Here is a 22,386-nt window from a genome sequence, read left to right on the forward strand (position 1 = left end):
TCACTCCTTGCAAAGGTAGGTCACGACCCAAGTCGTGTGCGGTACCAGCGTCGCAGTCTTCGACGTTAAAGCCGAATACTGTCAACTACTGTCCAGTTAAATGGGAGGGCAAGCCGGACCAGGTGTCCATGGTACAACCCGTCCTTAACACAGCCGGCCCACTATTAGGCAACACCTTGGTCCGTCCCCTAACCGAGCATACCATAATGCGAGTAATAAATGATACCGACCGCCCAATAAAGTACTCAAGTAGGAGTTTTGGAACCTGTAGGGCTAACTTAGACAATACCCATGACTGTTCTCAAGCTAATGCCACTTCCATTGAAGGGGGAAGGGGTCGGCATAGCGAAGTCCCGGAGTTTTTGAATGAGGGTCGGCATAGCGAAGTCCTGGAGTTTTTGAATGACCTTATCTCGAGACCGTCGGGGGAGCTCTCAGAAACCCAACGACAAGCATTTGCTCAACATGACCTTGACATGGAGGTCACTCCTGGGGAGCTCCCGGTCATCTCATATTCATCCTCTCCTGCTCGCGACTGTCTAAAGAGGTCGGGAGAATCGCCCAGTCCTTCTAATCTATTTAGGACTCCGCATATAGAATCCTTACAATCTCCAGTGATCAGTCTCAGCCTGTATTCCTTTAGGGCCAACCCTAGAGTGTGGGACATAACCCCTGCTGTAGGATTGTTCCCTGGGAGGAATCAACCCGTTTGGCAAAGGAACCGTGTTATCCTATATGGTCGGCTGCACTTTGTAACCGACCGAGTAACAAATATGAGGATAGAGGAACTCCATCTGCGTCAGCCTGGCACATTCTATGGAACATTGAAGACGTGTTCCGGGCTGGCTCAGGACCAATACCCTACCGAGGCCTCGCTCCTCGGTCTGGTAGTCCACCCCTCCAATAAATAGTCGTAACAAAAGGGGGGTGGAAAACAGTTAAAATGTTACAATGGGCATACTAGTTAGTTGTAGTTAGTTTACTAGTAATGCCATAGGGAGTCAATCGATCTCCATATAATGTTTACAGGCAGGTGCCAGGGTTCGCGCCGCCGTCATATGTATATATAAATGAGGGATTTCATACTATTGCAGGCACCACATGTGGTGCCGCACGGACTTGTTTGTAAATTACTAATGAGAGAGCAGGTGTCCTTAATAGCACCTTTCATCCATAGACCAAGGAATGGTTTGTGGAAAGCAATAGCATTAGATGTGTACAAGCGACGGAGAGACCCGTACTTTGATTGACCATATTTTTGTAGAGACCAGTAAGTGTGGTTTTGTAACCTCTTGTGTGATACATGATGATCATTTCCTTAATGTGTCCGATCATTTACCTGTAACTATGGATTATAAAGTGACTCACTAAATTGTGTCGAAATGAAACGGATAACATTGCTTAGCACTTTCTTATACAGTGTCCATCCTTATATAGATCAAGGGATGCATTGTTAGAACATGTTGTGAATACGTTACAGGTTAGTGACTATGTGAAACATGGCTTACACGAAGATGGTGATCAATATTTGTTCCTTCTGGGTAGCAGACTTTGCATGGAAATTGGATATAGCTGCATCATCGGAGTTGCCCGATAAGTAGAGCTTATGCTCTCTGAAGTAAATTTTCTTCTTACCAAGTGACACTTTATCTTGTCAGCTTAACTGACCAATTGACTATGTACATAGCCTGCATTGTTTATCACAAAATATGTAATTTATGCACCAGTTACCATATTATCTTTGATCCAATCGAGTTAATGTTATAACATTTCATTCATGTAGGACATATAATCTCAATATTGAGGAAATAAATAATCTGAGAACTTTTTATGTCGTGCCAAATTTCGAAACCTACCATTTTCAATATTTAACTTATGACTACTTAATCGTATACTTGTAATACTGTTTTTACACTTTTAATCAATGGGTTTCTTTAAATAGTATTGCAAACCAAAATTGCCCACTAGATGTTGATATAAAATTCCTTTTGATGAATTCTGTGTTCTATTTAAATTTCTTGAGTACAAGATATCACGTAAAGAAGGATTACCTGTATTGCCCACGAAAAGCAAACTGAGTCATGGTAAGCCCTATTATCTTTAAATAGAATAAAAACAAAAATAATGTAAATGATGAATGATATCATGTTTTCAGACAAACAATCTTCTTAAAATTTTTTATGAAATAAATACAATTTTAAGATGCTATATATTTGCGTCGTTGACGACAATGCCGTAAGATTAGATGATAACACCAATATCACAAAGTCAGTCTTATTATCATAAAAGAAAACAGTCGCTATTAATGAGATAAACAAACACAAAACCAGCACAAAACCACCAATTACTGTTTTAAATAAAGATTCTTAGACCTTAAAAGTTTAAAGCCCTCTTTTTACACTAGTTCCTAGCCAACAATGAAATTTACCAACATGCCATACACCTTATACTGGTAAAACTTTACACAAACAAATTTCAGAATAGACTTACTTCTACGTGGCTTTAGTCTATTTCTCGTTGTAGGTTAGCGAGAAAGTGAGGCACCATGAGAAAGCTTAAACGTACATTTCCGATTGTTATGTTTCTTCGTGATCCGAAAGTTTTTCTCGTATTATTTCTGATAGGAGCGAGCATTATACTGTACAAACATACCCAGAATGATCAAGTCATGATGGGCGCAGATGCTGAAAGATTTCGACAACGTCTCTTGCATCAAGAAAATGGTAGAGAAACAGTGTCGATAGAAAAGCGCTATAAGGGACACTTAAATCACCAACATAAAGACGGAGAAGAAACCATTCCAATGGGAACAGATAACAAGAATGATGATGTAAATGGTGAGTTGCTGCCAAGGAGCCATCAAGCTGTGAATGCCCCACCTGGTAGAAAAATTGAACTTATACCGGATACAAAGTCCAAACGACACCCAGAAAACGTTGAAAAACATGGACGTCAGAATTCCTCGATGACAGGAACATTACCTAGATTTTCGTCTGGTGAATATCCACATAGGAACTTGACCAAAATACTTAGGCAGTACGAGGAGAAGGGATTTTCTGATGTTAAGCCAATTAATGTGTTAGATTATCAATATATGATAAATCCAAATCAGACATGCGAAGGATCTGATACCATACGCGTCTTGTTCATTGTGAAAAGTGCTCCTCATCATTTCTCGAAACGAGAAATCATCCGCTATACTTGGGCTGACAGGAAACGGTTTCCATGGAGTCGGACAATTTTCTCCCTCGGAATACCAAAGGAGAACATAACATTAGAGGATTTACACGGGGAATCCTCTAGATACCAGGACATCTTTCTGGCAGATTACTTAGACAGCTATCTAAACCTTACCTTGAAGACAATGAGCGGGCTGAACTGGGCGGTAACCTATTGTTATCGAGCCCTTCATGTTGTTTCTGTAGACGATGATATGTATGTGGCACCAGATCTCCTGTTAAGATTTCTGGACAATCTGCCAAAATGGAAGGCAGAGGCATTGTTTTCTGGCCATCGGCTGGATGGCACGAAACCGATCCGGGTCTCTACCTCCAAGTGGTACACCCCAAAGACGGAATACCCTTTCAGAAATTATCCTCCATATATATTTGGCGGATTTGTAATTATGTCAATGTCAACGGTGAAGAATTTTACCGTAGCAGCACAATATACCCAGTTGTTTAAATTTGAGGATGTTTATCTAGGAATTCTAGCAGCCAGACTTGGAATAAGGATTCGTGATAATGCATTTGTAAATTCGGGACGGACATTTACCGCATCCTCCTCCTTCAAATCTATAATTGCTTCTCACTACTACGGCAATCTAAAAGATTTAAGGAACGCTTGGGATTGTCATCTGAGTATTCTGGACGGGGACCACGGTAAATCGGTGTTTTGTGACTTTATAGGAAAGCGACTGAAACAGTTAAAATCTGAAATAAATAGCATAGCCGATTGGATGGAATTTGTGCAGAACGAAATTGTGTGAACCTTTGAATCATGTATAAAGAGAGAATGCATTGTAGCAGAATCCGTGAAAAAATATTTTAATTATGTTGGCAGATTCCTGAATGATATCATTTTCACAAATTGAACTATTTAACGCTTGCGGCGTTATAAGCATGATGTATACATTTTCAGTTTTCAAAATGATGAAACAGGCATCTTAAAACTATTTATAAATACAAATTAAAAGTAATAAATTAACCAATATGTTTCCTGACTAATTTCATAAAGAAATTCTCGGTGTGTATTTCAATCTTAATCCTGTCAATCTAGCGTTTGCTAGAAATATAAGTAAATATTAATAATATTAAAGTATAAATTGTGTGCTTTATACTTAAAATGCGGCAGAGTTAAACAAAATCAGTATAGAAATATCTCCTCATCATCTGAATTCATAAAATCCGGAGTTCCACAAGGATCGATACTTGGTCTCTTAGTGTCTATATAGTTCCTGTAATTGACATACTGCTATATGTGAAAAATTGACAAATAGATATGTATGCAGATGATAGTACTATGCATGTAAAGGGTATTGACTATGAAGGAGTTACATGTCAACTCCAAGAAAATTTGAACCAAATTGTTAACTGGTGTACAAATAACAACATTAAACTAGATTAACGGAAGACTAAATTTATGTTAATTTCCAGAATACAAAAATCAGATGATCATATACCCATGGTATTGTATGCAGATAATGAGGAAATACATTATACCTCATGTCAAAAGCTTTTGAGTGTATACCTTAAAGATACTCCACCGCCGACAGAGCATGATTGGTGTTTAATCGTGTATATAATAGTCTCATTAACACAGACAATAATATAAAATAATGTATATTGCCTTTGGTACATGCGCATTTCAGTAGTTCATTCCATATAGGATATAGTGATACGGATTTTTTTTCGGGATGCAATTAATTATTTTTCATATTTTTAACTTGAAGTAAAATTAGAAGCTCAAACTTTTCAATGGTGGTAATGGTGTAAAGTAAGTAACTTTTGTAACTGAAGAAAAATACTAAATCGTCTGCTCCTGTAGCAGAATAGTGAAAAAATACCATTTGTCAACGGTGGAGCATCTTTAATAAAAACCTCACTTGGTCAGAACAAATATAAAACAAGCGGTATCAAAACTAGTCAGGGCAGTTGCTTTAGTGTGTAGGATGTCTAGGTCAGTTGCTTTAGTGTGTAGGATTTCTAGGTCAGTTGCTTTAGTGTGTAGGATGTCTAGGGCAGTTGCTTTAGTGTGTAGGATGTCTAGGGCAGTTGCTTTAGTGTGTAGGATGTCTAGGTCAGTTGCTTTAGTGTGTAGGATGTCTAGGGCAGTTGCTTTAGTGTGTAGGATGTCTAGGTCAGTTGCTTTAGTGTGTAGGATGTCTAGGGCAGTTGCCGTAGTGTGTAGATGTCTAGGATTCTCAGTTGCTTTAGTGTGTAGAATTTCTAGGGCAGTTGCCGTAGTGTGTAGGATGTCTAGGTCAGTTGCTTTTGTGTGTAGGATGTCTAGGGCAGTTGTTTTAGTGTGTAGGATGTCTAGGACAGTTGTTTTAGTGTGTAGGATGTCTAGGACAGTTGCTTTAGTGTGTAGGATGTCTAGGGCAGTTGCTTTAGTGTGTAGGATGTCTAGGGCAGTTGCTTTAGTGTGTAGGATGTCTAGGGCAGTTGCTTTAGTGTGTAGGATGTCTAGGGCAGTTGCTTTAGTGTGTAGGATGTCTAGGACAGTTGCTTTAGTGTGTAGGATGTCTAGGGCAGTTGCTTTAGTGTGTAGGATGTCTAGGGCAGTTGCTTTAGTGTGTAGGATTTCTAGGGCAGTTGCTTTAGTGTGTAGGATGTCTAGGGCAGTTGCTTTAGTGTGTAGGATGTCTAGGGCAGTTGCTTTAGTGTGTAGGATGTCTAGGGCAGTTGCTTTAGTGTGTAGGATGTCTAGGGCAGTTGCCGTAGTGTGTAGGATGTCTAGGTCAGTTGCTTTAGTGTGTAGAATGTCTAGGGCAGTTGCTTTAGTGTATAGGATGTCTAGGGCAGTTGCTTTAGTGTGTAGGATTTCTAGGGCAGTTGCTTTAGTGTGTAGGATGTCTAGGGCAGTTGCTTTAGTGTGTAGGATGTCTAGGGCAGTTGCTTTAGTGTGTAGGATGTCTAGGGCAGTTGCTTTAGTGTGTAGGATGTCTAGGGCAGTTGCTTTAGTGTGTAGGATGTCTAGGGCAGTTGCTTTAGTGTGTAGGATGTCTAGGGCAGTTGCTTTAGTGTGTAGGATGTCTAGGGCAGTTGCTTTAGTGTGTAGGATGTCTAGGGCAGTTGCTTTAGTGTGTAGGATTTCTAGTGCAGTTGCTTTAGTGTGTAGGATGTCTAGATATTTGAATGCCGATGTCAAAATTTACAATGCATATATTCTCCCAATAATGGACTGAGCTGGTACGGCCCCAACAGTCACTAAGAAATAAAAAAATGCAATTACTAAAAGTCAAAAACAGTCACTTAGAGTTGTTTTGAACAAATCCACTTTGACTCCAACAAAAAGCTTTTAAAGATACTCATGCTCTTCCTTTATAGAATTATGTATCATAGTTTATAGGTTATTAAATGACCTGGCATCGGAATATTTGAAAACTTGAACTTACTTTAAAGTTCTTGCAATGAAATGTATCAATATGGGCTAAGATCAACGACACAAAATAAATTAATCTTACATACAACACACTCTGCATTGTTAAAAATACTTTCATTACAATGGAGTTAAGCTGTGGAATACCTTACCAGCTAGTGTAAAAGCTGTGCCATCACTATTTGTCTTCAGAAAGAATGTTAAAAATCATTTTATAACAATGTATCTAATAAATTTAATTTTCTTTGCATTATCAAGTTAAAGTATATATATATTCTCAATATTACACTGGCTACTGTCCCCTTGTAAATGCACTATCCTGTTACATTTTTTTGTAAATGATTGATAAATTATTAACATGTATATGCACTTTGGGATAAAATAGGTATGTTTAATATAATTAACATTAGTTTATTTCTTAGAAAGAATTTCTGTGATTGAATGCATGCGTATTTGAGTAAAAAATCGAACGATTACAACATTTCATGTTTATTTCTGTCAAAATGAATGTGCTATTTGTTTTCATCATATTATTGTGAGGGCCTTATGTAAGAGTAGTACTGTACTTAATATGTAACCATCGTGAAATTAAGTTTTATTATTATCATATCAAATAACTAAGTACGTCAAACTGATCTTGCCTTTACTATGACATTACATAACATATCATAATCATTAATAAAAAGTTCAAAATATAATACAATGTAGAATAATTTGGAGGTGTCCTGACTAATAGTCGATATTTTGTCTAAGGAAAACAAATCGATGCGTACCCATTGATTTGATGGAGAATATGATTATATTGCTATAAAAACAAACGTTGAAAGTATTCATTGTTTCTTGATGAATAACATTTACATTTCATCGAATGTGAAGCACAAGTAAAAAACATGAAAGTTTCACGAGATGAAATATAACTGTAGATATAAGACTTAAAGAAATAGGGAATCTTCTATTTAATACATTTTTACGTCTCTATTTTAGGTATATCACTAATAAAATGGTCTTTAAATGTCGTACGTATAACACTTGTGTTTGCTACTATATAATGCACTCCATTTCTTCATCGTATGATTCAACAATCGCTTTAGTGTGAAAGGGTCGATTTGACTTTAGATCCCCTGAGTAAATGACACATCATTTATAAACCACTCTCCAACTATTGACCTATATTACACTTCACGGTCGTATTGTTGAAGTCAAACAGACCAAAACGGTACTAAACGTTACCTGATAATAACAGGGCTGTGACCACACATTGATGTTTATTGTGAACTAGGGAGAACATTTACGTACTATATTTAACCGCGGTCAACAATACACATCGTGTCGATCATTCGGAGTGGACTGATAAAATTTCAGCCTGGGGCAGAATATATATTTCTTTAGAAGTTTTATTTTACTCTAGAGAAAGTGATACCTTCAGTTATCATATTGTTTTTGTCACGCACTCTTTTATTTTCAAAATATACTTTGAAAAGTAATATAGAATAAATAATGGTTTGGTGATTGAAGACTGCTAAGAATATGTAAGACGAAGACATAAGTTTGGGAGTAAAACCCTAATGTAAATCAATGATGCCACTACACGGGTACTTGTTTGCTTTTGAAACTTAATTGTCAAGTTTGATTTAAGGGGACAAGACTTAACTTCATTTCAATCATATATGGATAAAGCACATGTACTGCGCTCAATGATGCATATCAAACATGTATGCATGCTATTGAATTTATTCTGATCAAATGACTACTTAGGACTCATGAAGATTCTGAATTCAATCTAATAGCTGTTTCCACGTTTTGAAAATATTTGAAAATCAAATATGCATACTTGTATGTAAAAAAGTCTAATTGCCCTTATCACAGTAAAATATGCCACAGTATAATTTCAAATTATACCTTTTAGTAGAGAAATCAGATATCAGTATGACTAGCTATGAGATTAATATAATCATTGCTTACCTTGAGAGTAGGACAGAGAAATCTCTATCCAAGGCGGAGATTCACAACTGTCTTTTTTTACTTTGTCGAAAACTTTGTTAAACTTGTTGGACTCTTACAAACAAGAATCTAAATCATATTAAAATATTCAGTCATAGAAATTCTAACTTATATTGTATGAAAACCAGTATAAACAGTCTTTTTACCTGGTAAACATCAACGCTATATATGAAAGTAGGTGGAATTGCGATGATCATTAGGTCAAAATTCAGCACGCGCTTGAAGCACGAGCTCGAATATGATATTTTATTGGTATTTGCATATGACATTTTACAACTTACGGTTTATCACGCGAATATGTATTTTGTTTATCTTGCCATCATTACGACATTCAAAACAGAAGCAAATTGCCAGTTATTTACTTGTTTTAACTCGAAGCGAGACGCTTCTTTAATGTGGAGGATTCATTCCCTAAACCGAATGAGAGTTTATTCTTTCTTACTACCGTGGGAAATATTGAAGCTAAGTACCAGTAATTCTATTTAGTGTGTAATATTACTCAAACATTTAAAAAAAAATCTATACCTTTGCAATGAGCAAAGAAAAAATACGACATCGCCGTACGAGATTTTCGATATCGCAAAAATTCCTGTGACTGTGACGTCACTATTTTGCGAGAATGAATGACGTTTCATTCATCGGAAGGTTCAAGTTCGGGGTCAAGTAAGAAAAGGTTCCTTCAAATATAGAACAAATCCAAGTGATCGTATTGACGGATAAAGCATTTTGTACTGACGGATAAAACACAAGTTTTTCCGGCAAAAATTATTGTTTAGTATGTTTGACAGTTGCAGGATAAAACAGCTCAATGCTAAGGAATCTTTATCGCCTACTCTACACAATACACTGTTGTTGTTTTTTAATTGCTGACACCAACATTTTTTTTAATATTTTATCTCAATTTACGATTTTTTTTTCGCATATTATAAAACTATCTGCCGTTGTGGGTATAACTTGCAGGTATCGATTTTGACGTAATCAGTTTGTGAGCGACAGTTACGTTTAAATGGCAGCTTGTCGATATGTTCATGAACACGTGATGTACCAACCAATGCAAGGACCGACAACTCTGTGATATCTAAATAATCAACGAGAGTAGATAAAAAGAGGCGTTTAAGTGTTGTAGAAATAACGATATCTCTAAATCGGTTGTTTGATTGAACCTCTTATTACCAGCTAAGGTCAATCAAGGACAACAGCCCCTGGATGTGATGTAGTGCGTTGTGTTGGAAGGTCTTTATAGTTTGGGAGGCTGCTGTATTATTCCTGTTGTGTATCCTTGTAAAAGTGAAACACGTGTCCTTCTTGTGCTATCACACTAAGAATGCTCTCTAGTGACTACAAACAGCACATTCCAAAAATCACATTAGACTGATAACGGGCAAACATGTTCCTGCGTTGCGTTAATGGTAAACGCTACGCGAGAGCAGAAACTACGGCTGATGTGTACCAGAAAACAGAACACAAATCCTTCAATGCCTTAAGTGAGGTGGTGTCAAGAGAGACGTTAGGAAGCAGAAAGTGAGATGGTGTCTAGAAAAACGTTAGAAAGAAGAAAGTGAGGTGGTGTCAAGGGAAACGTTAGAAAGCAGAAAATGAGGTGGTGTCAATAAAAACGTTAGAAAGCATGAAGTGCGTCTCATAACTCCCAGACAAAGATTGTTTTTCATAATTCCAATATCTATATTGGTAGAGGACCCCATACCTGTAAACACAATAGCACATATGGTGTGATAAATAAATCCAAATGGCACCTGGTTAAATGTTTCGTTCAGTGAATGACTAACACAAGTACAAAGCACACCGTGTAATATATGGTATTCTTAATAGTTGAATTGAAATGACCTTCGCAAACTCAAAGCACAGCTTCCATTAAAGCTTAATTCCTTCAGCAAATAAATAAAAATATTACTAAGAGACCAACATAACTCCATAGGTCTTTTAATCACACACATGCACATACATTTAAGACGAAAAAACAACATTCTTCGACTTTCAATGGCCGGGGTTTTTATAACTACAAAAGCAACATACCACCTTAGACTATATCCGTCGTTCCCTGTTACTGTACATTTGGATATAAAATGCGGAGGTGTACGAGAAGAGCAACAACGCTGCTTTGGCAATTAGGCGGCAACATTCATCTACTCTTTCTTGTTATGGGATTATTTTTACTATTTTCGTTACCTTATCGTTGGAGTATCATTACCAGGGATGCGGAGTTAGAAAAACACCACGTAAAACAGCATGGATTCACACGAAATGTCTTTGAAACCGAAACCCATGAACAAGCCATTAATGGGCATACTGTTCGTGTGAAAACTGATGCTGAGAAAAAAATAAATATATTTTCCAATGAGAACAATCGCGTCGAACGTAATGATACTGTTGGTGAACCGCAAAGTGTTGAAAGACCATATTTGTCGAGTCACAAAAAAGAAAGAAAATTAACACTTGTGGGAAAAGTGAAACGTTATGTCGAAATCAATGACAGCGTTCATTTACACGAAGAACAAGGAACATTCTCTCCTGATGTTTACCCAGGAAATGTAAATCTAACTGCTATATTACAACAGCACGATACTAAACGATACGCTAATGAGCGCGCTCTGAACAGTGTCAATGATACTGTTATTGCCAACCCATACCAACTTTGTAGAGACAATGATAATATAAAGGTTATGTTTATCGTCAAGAGTAAGCCAGATCATGCACAGCAACGATCTGTCATCCGAGGAACATGGGCAAACACGAAGAGGTTTCCATCCATCCGTGTCATTTTCTCGTTTGGGAAGCCGGAAGACTCTTCTCGATTGAAAACTTTGCTGGATGAATCATCTACTTATGGGGACATGCTCATTGTAGGAGACTACACAGATAACTATTATAATCTGACCCAGAAGACATTGGAAGGTTTACAGTGGGCGGTAACTACATGTAAACGTGTGGGATATGTTGTGTCTGTCGACGACGACATGTATGTTGCACCAGATTTGCTTCTTAAGTTTCTCGCTAGACCCAGTGTTCTTAAAACGGAAAAACTCTACTCTGGACATCTAATGGTCAATACAAAGCCAATTCGTAACCCAAAGGATAAATGGCACGTTTCCGTGTCCGAGTATCCGTTTCGGAACTACCCAAACTACATTTTCGGCGGTTTTGTTATCATGTCTATGTCGACTGTAAAGGACTTTGTAATTGCAGCACAGTATACTATGACGTTGAAGTTTGAGGATGTTTATTTGGGGATTCTAGCATCTAAGGTAGGGATAGAAGCATCGAACAATGGGTATGTCAATTCCAGGAGAACTTTTACAGTTTCGGAATCATTTAAAACAATCATAGCTTCCCACTTTTATGATAATGCCAAAGATTTACAAAGGGCTTGGGATTGTCATTTAAGTATATTGGATCAAAGCGATGATAAATCTATATATTGTGATTACATTGGTAAACGTCTACAAAACCTTAAGTCTGAAATAGATAATATAGCAAGCTGGATGGAGAACGTAAAGCATAACTCTTAGCAATCGTGCATTTTTATTTATCTCATTGTGACAATAGTTTATTGGTAATATCAATTAAATATGAAGAAATATTACACAATCGTAATTTAAATTGATTGTGTGGTATGTAACTTTAAAGTATTATGTTATTTAGTTATAGTTTGTTATGTTCATTAATGCCAATTACCTGTGAGTTAGAGTTTTAAAAGTACATTTGTATTATATTATTGAGATATAGTTTGTTATGTTAATTAAGGATAATAACCTGAGGGCTAAATTTTCTTAAATGCGTATATTCGCAGTCGTTGAGAAAGTTAATTTGTATCAAAATTTTAAAATCCATTATGATTCTGTAATGATAGCCCCAATAACGCAAATCACTTTATATATCAATTATTTAAGCACCCAAAAGGCTTTGAATAAAACAGTATTGTCCGTTTACCAGATTAAACACAACTTTAGCTGAGCAAATGATATATTTATAGACACTTTAAACATGAAATGAATATCAGGTTTCGTACTGAAACCTCTTCAATGGCTTGGTGACTTCCAATCAATAAGCATTTAACATATATTTCTTACAAGCCCTTCGAGAAGGACGCCCGATGCAATTTTAATGGTATAATTGTCTGCGTGACTTCGTCTTACATGAGTGTAATGAATAATAATAATTCTTACAAAGATCTCAAACCAATAGTGGAAAGGTAATATAAAGAGCAGCAATAAAACAATATAACGTTGTTTTGAGATTTTGATCAATATAATCTTAAATAGTTGATAGGGGTATCTCAATTATCGGAAAAATCTGTATTCTATGGAGGATTTCAAGTTAAGGAATTCCTTTGAAGAATATTTATGAAACTAGGCCAAGGTCATCACAAATTAGACAGCGGTACAACCTATGAGAGAATATATTAGGTGACATGGCAAGCTTTTACAGAATAGTAGTTGATATTGTCTATAGTATGGAAGGTACAGTTTAATTACTCTATCTCGAATCCGCATTCCTCTTATACCTTAACCGATCGCTTGGGCCCGACCGTGCCCTTATTTGTTCAGGTAACATAACCCGCATACTTCGAACCGCTATTTTCGAATATTCCTTAATCCTCGAACAGAAACTTATCACCTTTATAATATTCGTCGAAAAGGTGTTTGGGCCTTGAGATGTTTTTTTTTGTTCATTATTTTAACATACAATTTTGTACATTGTTAGTATCAGAGTGATTAGAAATAACTTTCATTAATAATTAATTATGTAATGTAAACAAATAAATATTCAAATGTTTTCACAAGCAATGTTTGTTATAGTTTAAGATATTAGTTTTATTTACTGGAGACCAGTATCTGACGACTACCCTGTATTTCTCGGACCACCTGATCACCTGCTGTGGAAATTAAACAGGTTTTACTTTATTAGTTCCATATAGACAATTCATATGGAACAGATGTAACTTTCCCAGACTAAAGAGTGGATTAACATCCAGCCAATACAACAGAGTATACACATAAAGTCTTTGTGTTTCCTAAATCAATTACTCAAAGTTACTTCTATTTGATCAAGTCATATACATTAATGATTCAAGAAAGAGAAAGAGTACTACTGCGGCATTATCACTATTTCTCCATGAAAATAGTATTACTATTACTATTACTATTTTTTTTATTTCCTATTTCTTACTTTCTAAAAAAAGGTTTTATAAATGTTTTATCTAAAAAGGATGTCTCCTGGGATCCTATAAAGACATTCCTCTGTGGTACGTATTCATTCAGTCGTTTAATACAATGGAAATCATTTGTGTATTTATGTATAATGGTAAACATCAGACATTTAAACTTGCCTCAAGGTTTGTATTCGTTCTCTGTACACACACTGTCTAAAATTCAATCACGAACGTTTTGGGACCTTTAGGTATTGGTGTCTATTTATAGCAATTTAATATGTAGGCCATGTTTAAAGAACTAAGGAAAGTTTGAAAGGTTTGGACGTATTGCACACAGGTAAAGAAGAGTACCGTTGTAAGGTAAAGGTTCAGACATGCGAAGACCAAAGCATAATCTAAGAGCCATAATGTTGGCCTGGAAACACCTCGGGAAGCTGGGTATAGTGGTGACTGTGGTCACATTATTTGTTGTGATTTTCTTGTCCTCCAACTTGTCCTCCAGACACACTGACAAGGTCGATAACCCGTCCAGTATCAACTTTCAGAGGAGGTTTATACAGCTGTTTGATAAAGATCAGAGAGGAAACATCATCGAAGGCGAAGGATCATTTCGTCAAGAAAATAGTGCAAAGTATAAAGAGAAGTCGAGGGAAAATGTGTTTCAGCACCAGGGCCAATCTCTTTACAAAAAAATGGGTGATATGAGTAATTTGAATAAGCGCAGTGTGGATAAAAAAGGAGCTGAACAAAGTGGCATTCGTGAAAAGCAAAGAGATAAACTAAATGATATTCGTGAAAAGCAAGGAGATAAACTAAATGATATTCGTGAAAACGAAATAGAACACAAAACTTATATTCGTGAAAACCAAGGAGCTCAACAAGAAAATGTTCATGAAAACCAAGGAGCTCAACAAGAAAATGTTCATGAAAACCAAATAGGTCAACAAGATGATATCAGTGAAAACCACGAAGTTCAACAAAAGGAAATCGTAGAAAACCAAATAGCCCTACAAAAAGACAATAGCGAACCTCAAAATGGTCAACAAAAAGATACTCGTCAAAACCAAGGAGACCAACAAAAAGATATTCGTGATAATCAAAGAGCTCAGGAAATATCTGGCAATGAGAATCAAGAAGTTCTAGAAAACGATGTCCAAGAAAACCAACGAGACACAAGAAAAAAACAGGATCCCGAAAAGGGAAATTATGACTTTGAATATCCTAAACATGATAAGTATCCTATTATTGTAAACAAAACAGACATTTTAAGTGAAAGGGGCATTAAAGGATATGGTGATAAAAAGCCAATTAATTCGTTCAATTATAGATATATAATAAGTCCTAATCATACATGTACTCAGTCTAATACGCCGAGAGTATTGTTTATAGTAAAAAGTAGTCCGGACCATAATGCAAGGCGAGTCACCATTCGTGAGACATGGGGCAACAGGAAACGCTTTCCCTTGATACGAACTATTTTTTCATTCGGGATTCCGAGTAATGGTAAAGTGTTATTAAACCTACAGGAGGAATCCGATGTATTCAGGGATATACTTCTGGTGGATTATGTAGATAACTACTACAATCTTACTCTAAAGACCATCAACGCGTTAAATTGGGCAGAGACGTACTGCCCTCTGGCGGAATACGTCTTATCAATAGACGATGACGTCTATGTCGCTCCTGACTTGCTGATAAATTTTCTAAACAGACCAAATATAAAGAAAACAGAAAACGTCTTTTCTGGTCATTTATTGGTTAACACAGAACCAATCAGGAACTCGTTATCAAAATGGTTTGTGACAAAAACGGAATACCCATTTCAGAAATATCCCAATTATATTTTTGGCGGATTTGTGATAATGTCTATGCCGACTGTAAAGCAATTTACAAAAGCAGCTAGGTATATCAAACTGTTTAAGTTCGAGGATGTTTATTTGGGGATGCTAGCTAAAGTTGTTGAAATAGAAGCAACAAATAACGGATATGTTAATTCTATGAAAACGTTCACGTCCTCAGAAGCGTTTAAAACGCTTATTGCATCACACAATTACTATGACCCGAAAGATTTACAGAGAGCTTGGGATTGTCACCTTAGTGTTCTGGACCAGGATGACGATAAGGCGGTTTTCTGTGATTTTATCGGTGATCGTCTCCGTAAAATGCAGTCCGAGATAAACAGCATCATGCGTTATATGGAAGCCGTCAGAATGAAATCATGAACGTTATAATAGAAACAATACTTTTTTTCGTTAATTAAGGATCATTGAGTGTATACTGACAGTTTTGTTTCATATATACATAACATTGAATTGTAATTAACTTTATTCTTAAGATTTAATATTTTTACCTGTAATTTCACTTTAATTGATGGACTCTCTTTTCTCTTTATGTAACCGTATCAACCAATCAAATACGACGTTATTTTGTTATTGGCTTATAACATAAACTTAATCCAATGAAAATGCTCAGTACAAGCATGGTTAAATTATTGTTCGGAATTATTCAGCATTCAAACATAAATCCTTTGCAAATTATTACAGCAGAGTTAAGAATGGATACATATCCAATGTTTTTTGTGTTATTTTTTGAGAGTATTCGGTATTCGAACTTAATTTCTTTGCAATTATTTTTGCGAGGTTAAGAATGGATGTCTATCTTGTTTCGTGTGCGATAACTCCTGAAATATAAGCACTCGTTAATATACATAACAACAACCAATGAAGTAAAATTGTTTCTTTACTATGGATTGGTTTATACTGATTTACTAGATCATTATTCATACAGTTATAATTAATTTTTCTTTTTTTTTTTTTATACTAAATCTGAATTCCTGATTGGCCAATATGTTTTCATACCACTTTTAAAAAAAACCAGAACGACGTGAAAACCCGACGTTATCTTGTCTTCAAAAAATGGACATCGATATTGTGTATTGGTTTGGAATATAAATCCTTTGAAAATAATAACAAAATCTTAAGTAAAAATGTATTTATTCATCCAAATAGTCGAAACATCAATTACAAACACTGATGTCACAATGTGTGATGTCAACGATGAAAAAACGCGGTTTTACACTGTTTACAAGCATTTTTTATCCTACCACTTTGACGTATAAGATAGTGTCAATAACGCTTAAATGAACCATAACATGTTCCTTGTGCTTACGTCATTATAAAAATGATTGCATACTGTAAAACATGTTTATGACGAATTGTTTCTATTCTAACAAGTGATGTGCCATATGTAAAATGTACTATTGTCCATATCCACTGTGACGCGTAATTCAAATTATGTTTTTGTTTAATATTTACGAACACTTACCTTGGGAAAAATAAATACTAGCATTATGATTACCACAAAAAAGTGTACTGACCTAAATTGTTCCCGTGTACTTTGTATTGTTGTAGACGTGACAAGAGATACAATAGAAATATATTTTTTCTATATGTCTGTACATTTAAAAGACACTTGGATACAATACATGTATTACGTATCTAAAACAAGTTGAACACGTAACGGGTTCTACGCTATGGTGAATTGAACAAAAGACGCAAAACACTTAAAAAAACAAACGTATTTGTATAAAATATACGTTTTCAGTCATATGAAGACTAGGTAGCATATGAATGGTGACTTTCACTTGATGGCGTTTTCGCGACATCGACATGGTCGCAAAAATTTCAACCGCGAAATGTAAAGTAATAGGAAGTTCACTTATGGTCATATGATTAATTCACTAAAATTCAATGTTTACCGTTTTAAGGCAATATCGAGATTTGTTTCTAATTTGCGAAAATATGATGAATGAATGCCATTGTAGCAAATATAGCAAATATATTAACGAGAAAATATTCACGTTATAATTAATTTTTCTTTTTTTTTTTTATACTAAATCTGAATTCCTGATTGGCCAATATGTTTTCATACCACTTTTAAAAAAACCCAGAACGACGTGAAAACCCGACGTTATCTTGTCTTCAAAAAATGGACATCGATATTGTGTATTGGTTTGGAATATAAATCCTTTGAAAATAATAACAAAATCTTAAGTAAAAATGTATTTATTCATCCAAATAGTCGAAACATCAATTACAAACACTGATGTCACAATGTGTGATGTCAACGATGAAAAAACGCGGTTTTACACTGTTTACAAGCATTTTTTATCCTACCACTTTGACGTATAAGATAGTGTCAATAACGCTTAAATGAACCATAACATGTTCCTTGTGCTTACGTCATTATAAAAATGATTGCATACTGTAAAACATGTTTATGACGAATTGTTTCTATTCTAACAAGTGATGTGCCATATGTAAAATGTACTATTGTCCATATCCACTGTGACGCGTAATTCAAATTATGTTTTTGTTTAATATTTACGAACACTTACCTTGGGAAAAATAAATACTAGCATTATGATTACCACAAAAAAGTGTACTGACCTAAATTGTTCCCGTGTACTTTGTATTGTTGTAGACGTGACAAGAGATACAATAGAAATATATTTTTTCTATATGTCTGTACATTTAAAAGACACTTGGATACAATACATGTATTACGTATCTAAAACAAGTTGAACACGTAACGGGTTCTACGCTATGGTGAATTGAACAAAAGACGCAAAACACTTAAAAAAACAAACGTATTTGTATAAAATATACGTTTTCAGTCATATGAAGACTAGGTAGCATATGAATGGTGACTTTCACTTGATGGCGTTTTCGCGACATCGACATGGTCGCAAAAATTTCAACCGCGAAATGTAAAGTAATAGGAAGTTCACTTATGGTCATATGATTAATTCACTAAAATTCAATGTTTACCGTTTTAAGGCAATATCGAGATTTGTTTCTAATTTGCGAAAATATGATGAATGAATGCCATTGTAGCAAATATAGCAAATATATTAACTAGCAAATATATTAACGAGAAAATATTCACGTTTGCAGTATTTTATACCTCTTTGGACCTGTTAGAAACGAGAATGAATCAGAAACTAGAGTAAAGAGGAGGTTGCTTCATGCAGTATTTCTGTTGGATCCAGGAATCGAACCGTGACCGTCTTGATCTGTAATGTGGTTATATCATTTAGAGCCTGGTACTTTAATTATGTTTATTATTCAGAAATCTTTTGTTCTTTTTATTGAAATATTTTGATAAAAATGATATTCATAGTATGTTATATAAAATATAAATAACTGCTAATTGTTTTGGTTAGTTTTGTTTGTTTTTGTTTAATTGAAAGTAAACTACTAAGTTATTGAAATTAAACCTTTCAATTAATCATCTACTCTTCTCCAAACTATACGTATGCCCTATGAATTTGTAGAAATAACATAAAATAATTGGATCAGCAATGAATCTAATTTGAATGCAGATCTGTCTTCTTTATTCAGTACATACTGATCCAGTGAATTCACCTAAATCTTAGTTGAATCTGAAACAGTGACGTTGAATCAGGCTTCAATTTCATTTTCAATTTCAACAAATTTTATTGACAAATTATTTACAGTCAAGACGATTAGACAGCAGGCAAGGCCTATCTAAGTCTTCTCCTTAAGTGTCGTGGCTTCAGTGTAGGGAATGTTGGAGAGCAGCGACCATTTCTCTAAGCTGCAATTTGATTTGTTTAGCAAAACCAATCTGAATGTGGCATCTTATTGACAATCGGAACATCTCGCTTGATTCTGAACGTTCATTAGTTACTTTGTTTTAATTGTTGTTATAATGTCTAGAAGTGGGATAGGGGAACCGTTGTTATCAACGCGATTAACGTTTTATTATTACTAAACTGCATTGCAGTGAAAAATTGGACATTAAACTACTGAACGGTTTCACACTGTTTACAAGCATTTTTATCCTACCACTTTGACTTCTAACCCTAAATTGTTCCCGTGTACTTTGTATTGTTGTAGACGTGACAAGAGATATAATAGAAATATATTTTTCTATATGTGTGTACATTTAAAAGGCACTTGGATACAATACATGTATTACGTATCTAAAACAAGTTGAACACGTAACGGGGTCTACGCTATGGTGAATTGAACAAAAGACGCAAAACACTTAAACAAACAAACGTATTTGTATAAAATACGTTTTCAGTCATATGCAGACTAGGTAGCATATGAATGGTGACTTTCACCTGATGGCATTTTCGCGACATCGACATGGTCACAAAAATTTCAACCGCGAAATGTAAAGTAATAGGAAGTTCACTTATGGTCATATGATTAATTCACTAAAATTCAATGTTTACCGTTTTAAGGCAATATCGCGATTTGTTTCTAATTTGCGTAATTACACATTAAATGATAATATTCAAATAAATAGATAAAATACCATATTTATTAAAGAAATCGATAACTAACGGCAATGGAAATTAACTTTATTTATTTGGCATAAAATCCCGTATACTGAGTTCAAGTTGAGTTAATTTGTACCTATTTCTTTTTCATTTGATCTCCGCGAATATATCCACGTGCGAATTTATCAACAGGTACAGATCTTGACATTTTACTAAGTTAACTATAAATATATAATGAATGAATGCCATTGTAGCAAATATAGCAAATATATTAACGAGAAAATATTCACGTTTGCAGTATTTTATACCTCTTTGGACCTGTTAGAAACGAGAATGAATCAGAAACTCGAGTAAAGAGGAGGTTGCTTCATGCAGTATTTCTGTTGGATCCAGGAATCGAACCGTGACCGTCTTGATCTGTAATGTGGTTATATCATTTAGAGCCTGGTACTTTAATTATGTTTATTATTCAGAAATCTTTTGTTCTTTTTATTGAAATATTTTGATAAAAATGATATTCATATTATGTTATATAAAATATAAATAACTGTTAATTGTTCTGGTTAGTTTTGTTTGTTTTTATTTAATTGAAAGTAAACAACTAAATTATTGAAATTGAACCTTTCAATTAATCATCTACTCTTCTCCAAACTATACGTATGCCCTATGAATTGGTAGAAATAACATTAAATAATTGGATCAGCAATGAATCTAATTTGAATGCAGATCTGTCTTCTTTATTCAGTACATACTGATCCAGTGAATTCACCTAAATCTTAGTTTCACAGTGAAGTTGAATCAGGCTTCAATTTCATTTTCAATTGCAACAAATTTTATTGACAAATTATTAACAGTCAAGAGGATTAGACAGCAGGCAAGGCCTATCTAAGTCTTCTCCTTAAGTGTCGTGGCTTCAGTGTAGGGAATGTTGGAGAGCAGCGACCATTTCTCTAAGCTGCAATTTGATTTGTTTAGCAAAACCAATCTGAATGTGGCATCTTATTGACAATCGGAACATCTCGCTTGATTCTGAACGTTCATTAGTTACTTTGTTTTAATTGTTGTTATAATGTCTAGAAGTGGGATAGGGGAACCGTTGTTATCAACGCGATTAACGTTTTATTATTGCTAAACTGCATTACAGTGAAAAATAGGACATTAAACTACTAAACAGTCAACTGACGACTGACAAAATGTTAATACATGTATAACATTACTTCTGCTGTGTAACTGTCTTTCAAAGAAGCAAATATATTCCCAGTAAATTATTCTACGATAAAAACGATATTCTTTCGTTATCGTTAGTGTCGATGGATTGCATTTAAGATGTTTTAATTTCGGTGTATGTATTAATCATATTTACAGCGTCTTTTGTAATAAACAAATAAGAACTATCAAGCTTAAAGATTCAGCACCGCTGTCGAATAGTATTTTGCTCTATCGAAGTAGAAGCAGAAGAATGAGTATTTTCTTCAGTAACAACAATTCCTTAGTTTATATCATTACCACCATTGAAAAGTTTGAGCTTCTTATTTTACTTCAAGATATAATATTGAAAATAATTTATTGCGTCCCGAAAAAAGTCCACGGAACTATGCCCTATATGGAATGAAACACTAATTGCGCATCCACCGAAAGCAAAACAAAATAAGTTATTTCATATTATTTTTGTGTTAATTAGACAAACATTTACATGATTACACAACAAATATAGTTCAAATCGCGAGTATCGTTTATGCTTTGTCGGCAGTGGAGCATCTATAATTGTTAACATTGCACTTTAGTTTATCTGACCTGAACGGTTTAACAAGATCAATTAACAATTTATTGAATGATAAAACTAGAATAAGTGTTATTGTTTCTATCCGGTTAACTGTACCTTCAACTGTGTGTTTACGCAATGTAACTGAGCAACTTACTTTCACAATTAGCAATCGACAGTGTGTAGACGATCTACTCGTAAATCATATGCAAATAAATACAAACATTAGTTTCATACTGTATTGAAAACAACAAACGAGAATATAGTCCTTTATCCACTTTCCAGTATGTTTACACAAATATGGCGATAGACTTCCACTACCTAAATATTATCAGAAAGAGATGGACTTCCATTACCTAAATATTGTCAGAAAGAGATGACCGCCCACTACCTAAATAATGTCAGAAAGATATGTTATTCCACTACCTAAATATTGTCAGAAAATGATTGACTTCCACTACGTAATATTGACAGAAAGAGATTGACTTCAACTACCTTAATATTGTCAGAAAGAGATTGACTTCCACTACCTAAATA

The 22,386-nt window shown here is 35.0% G+C and overlaps 4 protein-coding genes across 4 annotated transcripts; 3 read left to right on the forward strand and 1 right to left on the reverse strand.

Annotated features, from left to right (window-relative positions):
- The first annotated feature begins 2,431 nt into the window (after positions 1-2,431).
- On the forward strand, positions 2,432-4,028 carry LOC138326328 (beta-1,3-galactosyltransferase brn-like). Its single transcript, XM_069272447.1, has one exon. It carries the CDS (start codon positions 2,546-2,548, stop codon positions 3,986-3,988), a length of 1,443 nt encoding a protein of 480 aa, XP_069128548.1. The 5' UTR covers positions 2,432-2,545; the 3' UTR covers positions 3,989-4,028.
- Positions 4,029-5,100: 1,072 nt separating this feature from the next.
- On the reverse strand, positions 5,101-9,160 carry LOC138326447 (uncharacterized). The gene is made up of 3 exons (XM_069272554.1): positions 9,130-9,160; positions 8,566-8,658; positions 5,101-6,347 (listed from the first exon to the last, which is right to left on the reverse strand). Exons 1-3 carry the CDS (start codon positions 9,158-9,160, stop codon positions 5,101-5,103), a joined length of 1,371 nt encoding a protein of 456 aa, XP_069128655.1.
- A 1,548-nt stretch (positions 9,161-10,708) lies between these two features.
- Positions 10,709-13,405, forward strand: LOC138326329 (beta-1,3-galactosyltransferase brn-like). Its single transcript, XM_069272448.1, has one exon. It carries the CDS (start codon positions 10,764-10,766, stop codon positions 12,129-12,131), a length of 1,368 nt encoding a protein of 455 aa, XP_069128549.1. The 5' UTR covers positions 10,709-10,763; the 3' UTR covers positions 12,132-13,405.
- A 662-nt stretch (positions 13,406-14,067) lies between these two features.
- Positions 14,068-18,695, forward strand: LOC138325577 (uncharacterized). Its single transcript, XM_069271339.1, has one exon. The coding sequence runs from the start codon at positions 14,149-14,151 to the stop codon at positions 15,994-15,996; it is 1,848 nt and encodes a 615-aa protein (XP_069127440.1). The 5' UTR covers positions 14,068-14,148; the 3' UTR covers positions 15,997-18,695.
- The last annotated feature ends 3,691 nt before the right edge of the window (positions 18,696-22,386 follow it).

Source organism: Argopecten irradians, chromosome 6 (genome assembly GCF_041381155.1).
Source record: "Argopecten irradians isolate NY chromosome 6, Ai_NY, whole genome shotgun sequence".
Taxonomy (NCBI): domain Eukaryota; kingdom Metazoa; phylum Mollusca; class Bivalvia; order Pectinida; family Pectinidae; genus Argopecten; species Argopecten irradians.

Bases quoted from the DNA above. Each gene is read 5' to 3' on its own strand.
- LOC138326447 (XM_069272554.1), bottom strand. From the start codon at position 9,160: ATGTCGTATTTTTTCTTTGCTCATTGCAAAG. The intron at 8,659-9,129 runs GTATAGATTTTT...CTTGTTTGTAAG, and splicing joins TTTCTTTGCTCATTGCAAAG to AGTCCAACAAGTTTAACAAA. The intron at 6,348-8,565 runs GTAAGCAATGAT...TCAAATATCTAG, and splicing joins TTCTCTGTCCTACTCTCAAG to ACATCCTACACACTAAAGCA.
- LOC138325577 (XM_069271339.1), top strand. From the start codon at position 14,149: ATGCGAAGACCAAAGCATAATCTAAGAGCCATAATGTTGGCCTGGAAA.
- LOC138326328 (XM_069272447.1), top strand. From the start codon at position 2,546: ATGAGAAAGCTTAAACGTACATTTCCGATTGTTATGTTTCTTCGTGAT.
- LOC138326329 (XM_069272448.1), top strand. From the start codon at position 10,764: ATGGGATTATTTTTACTATTTTCGTTACCTTATCGTTGGAGTATCATT.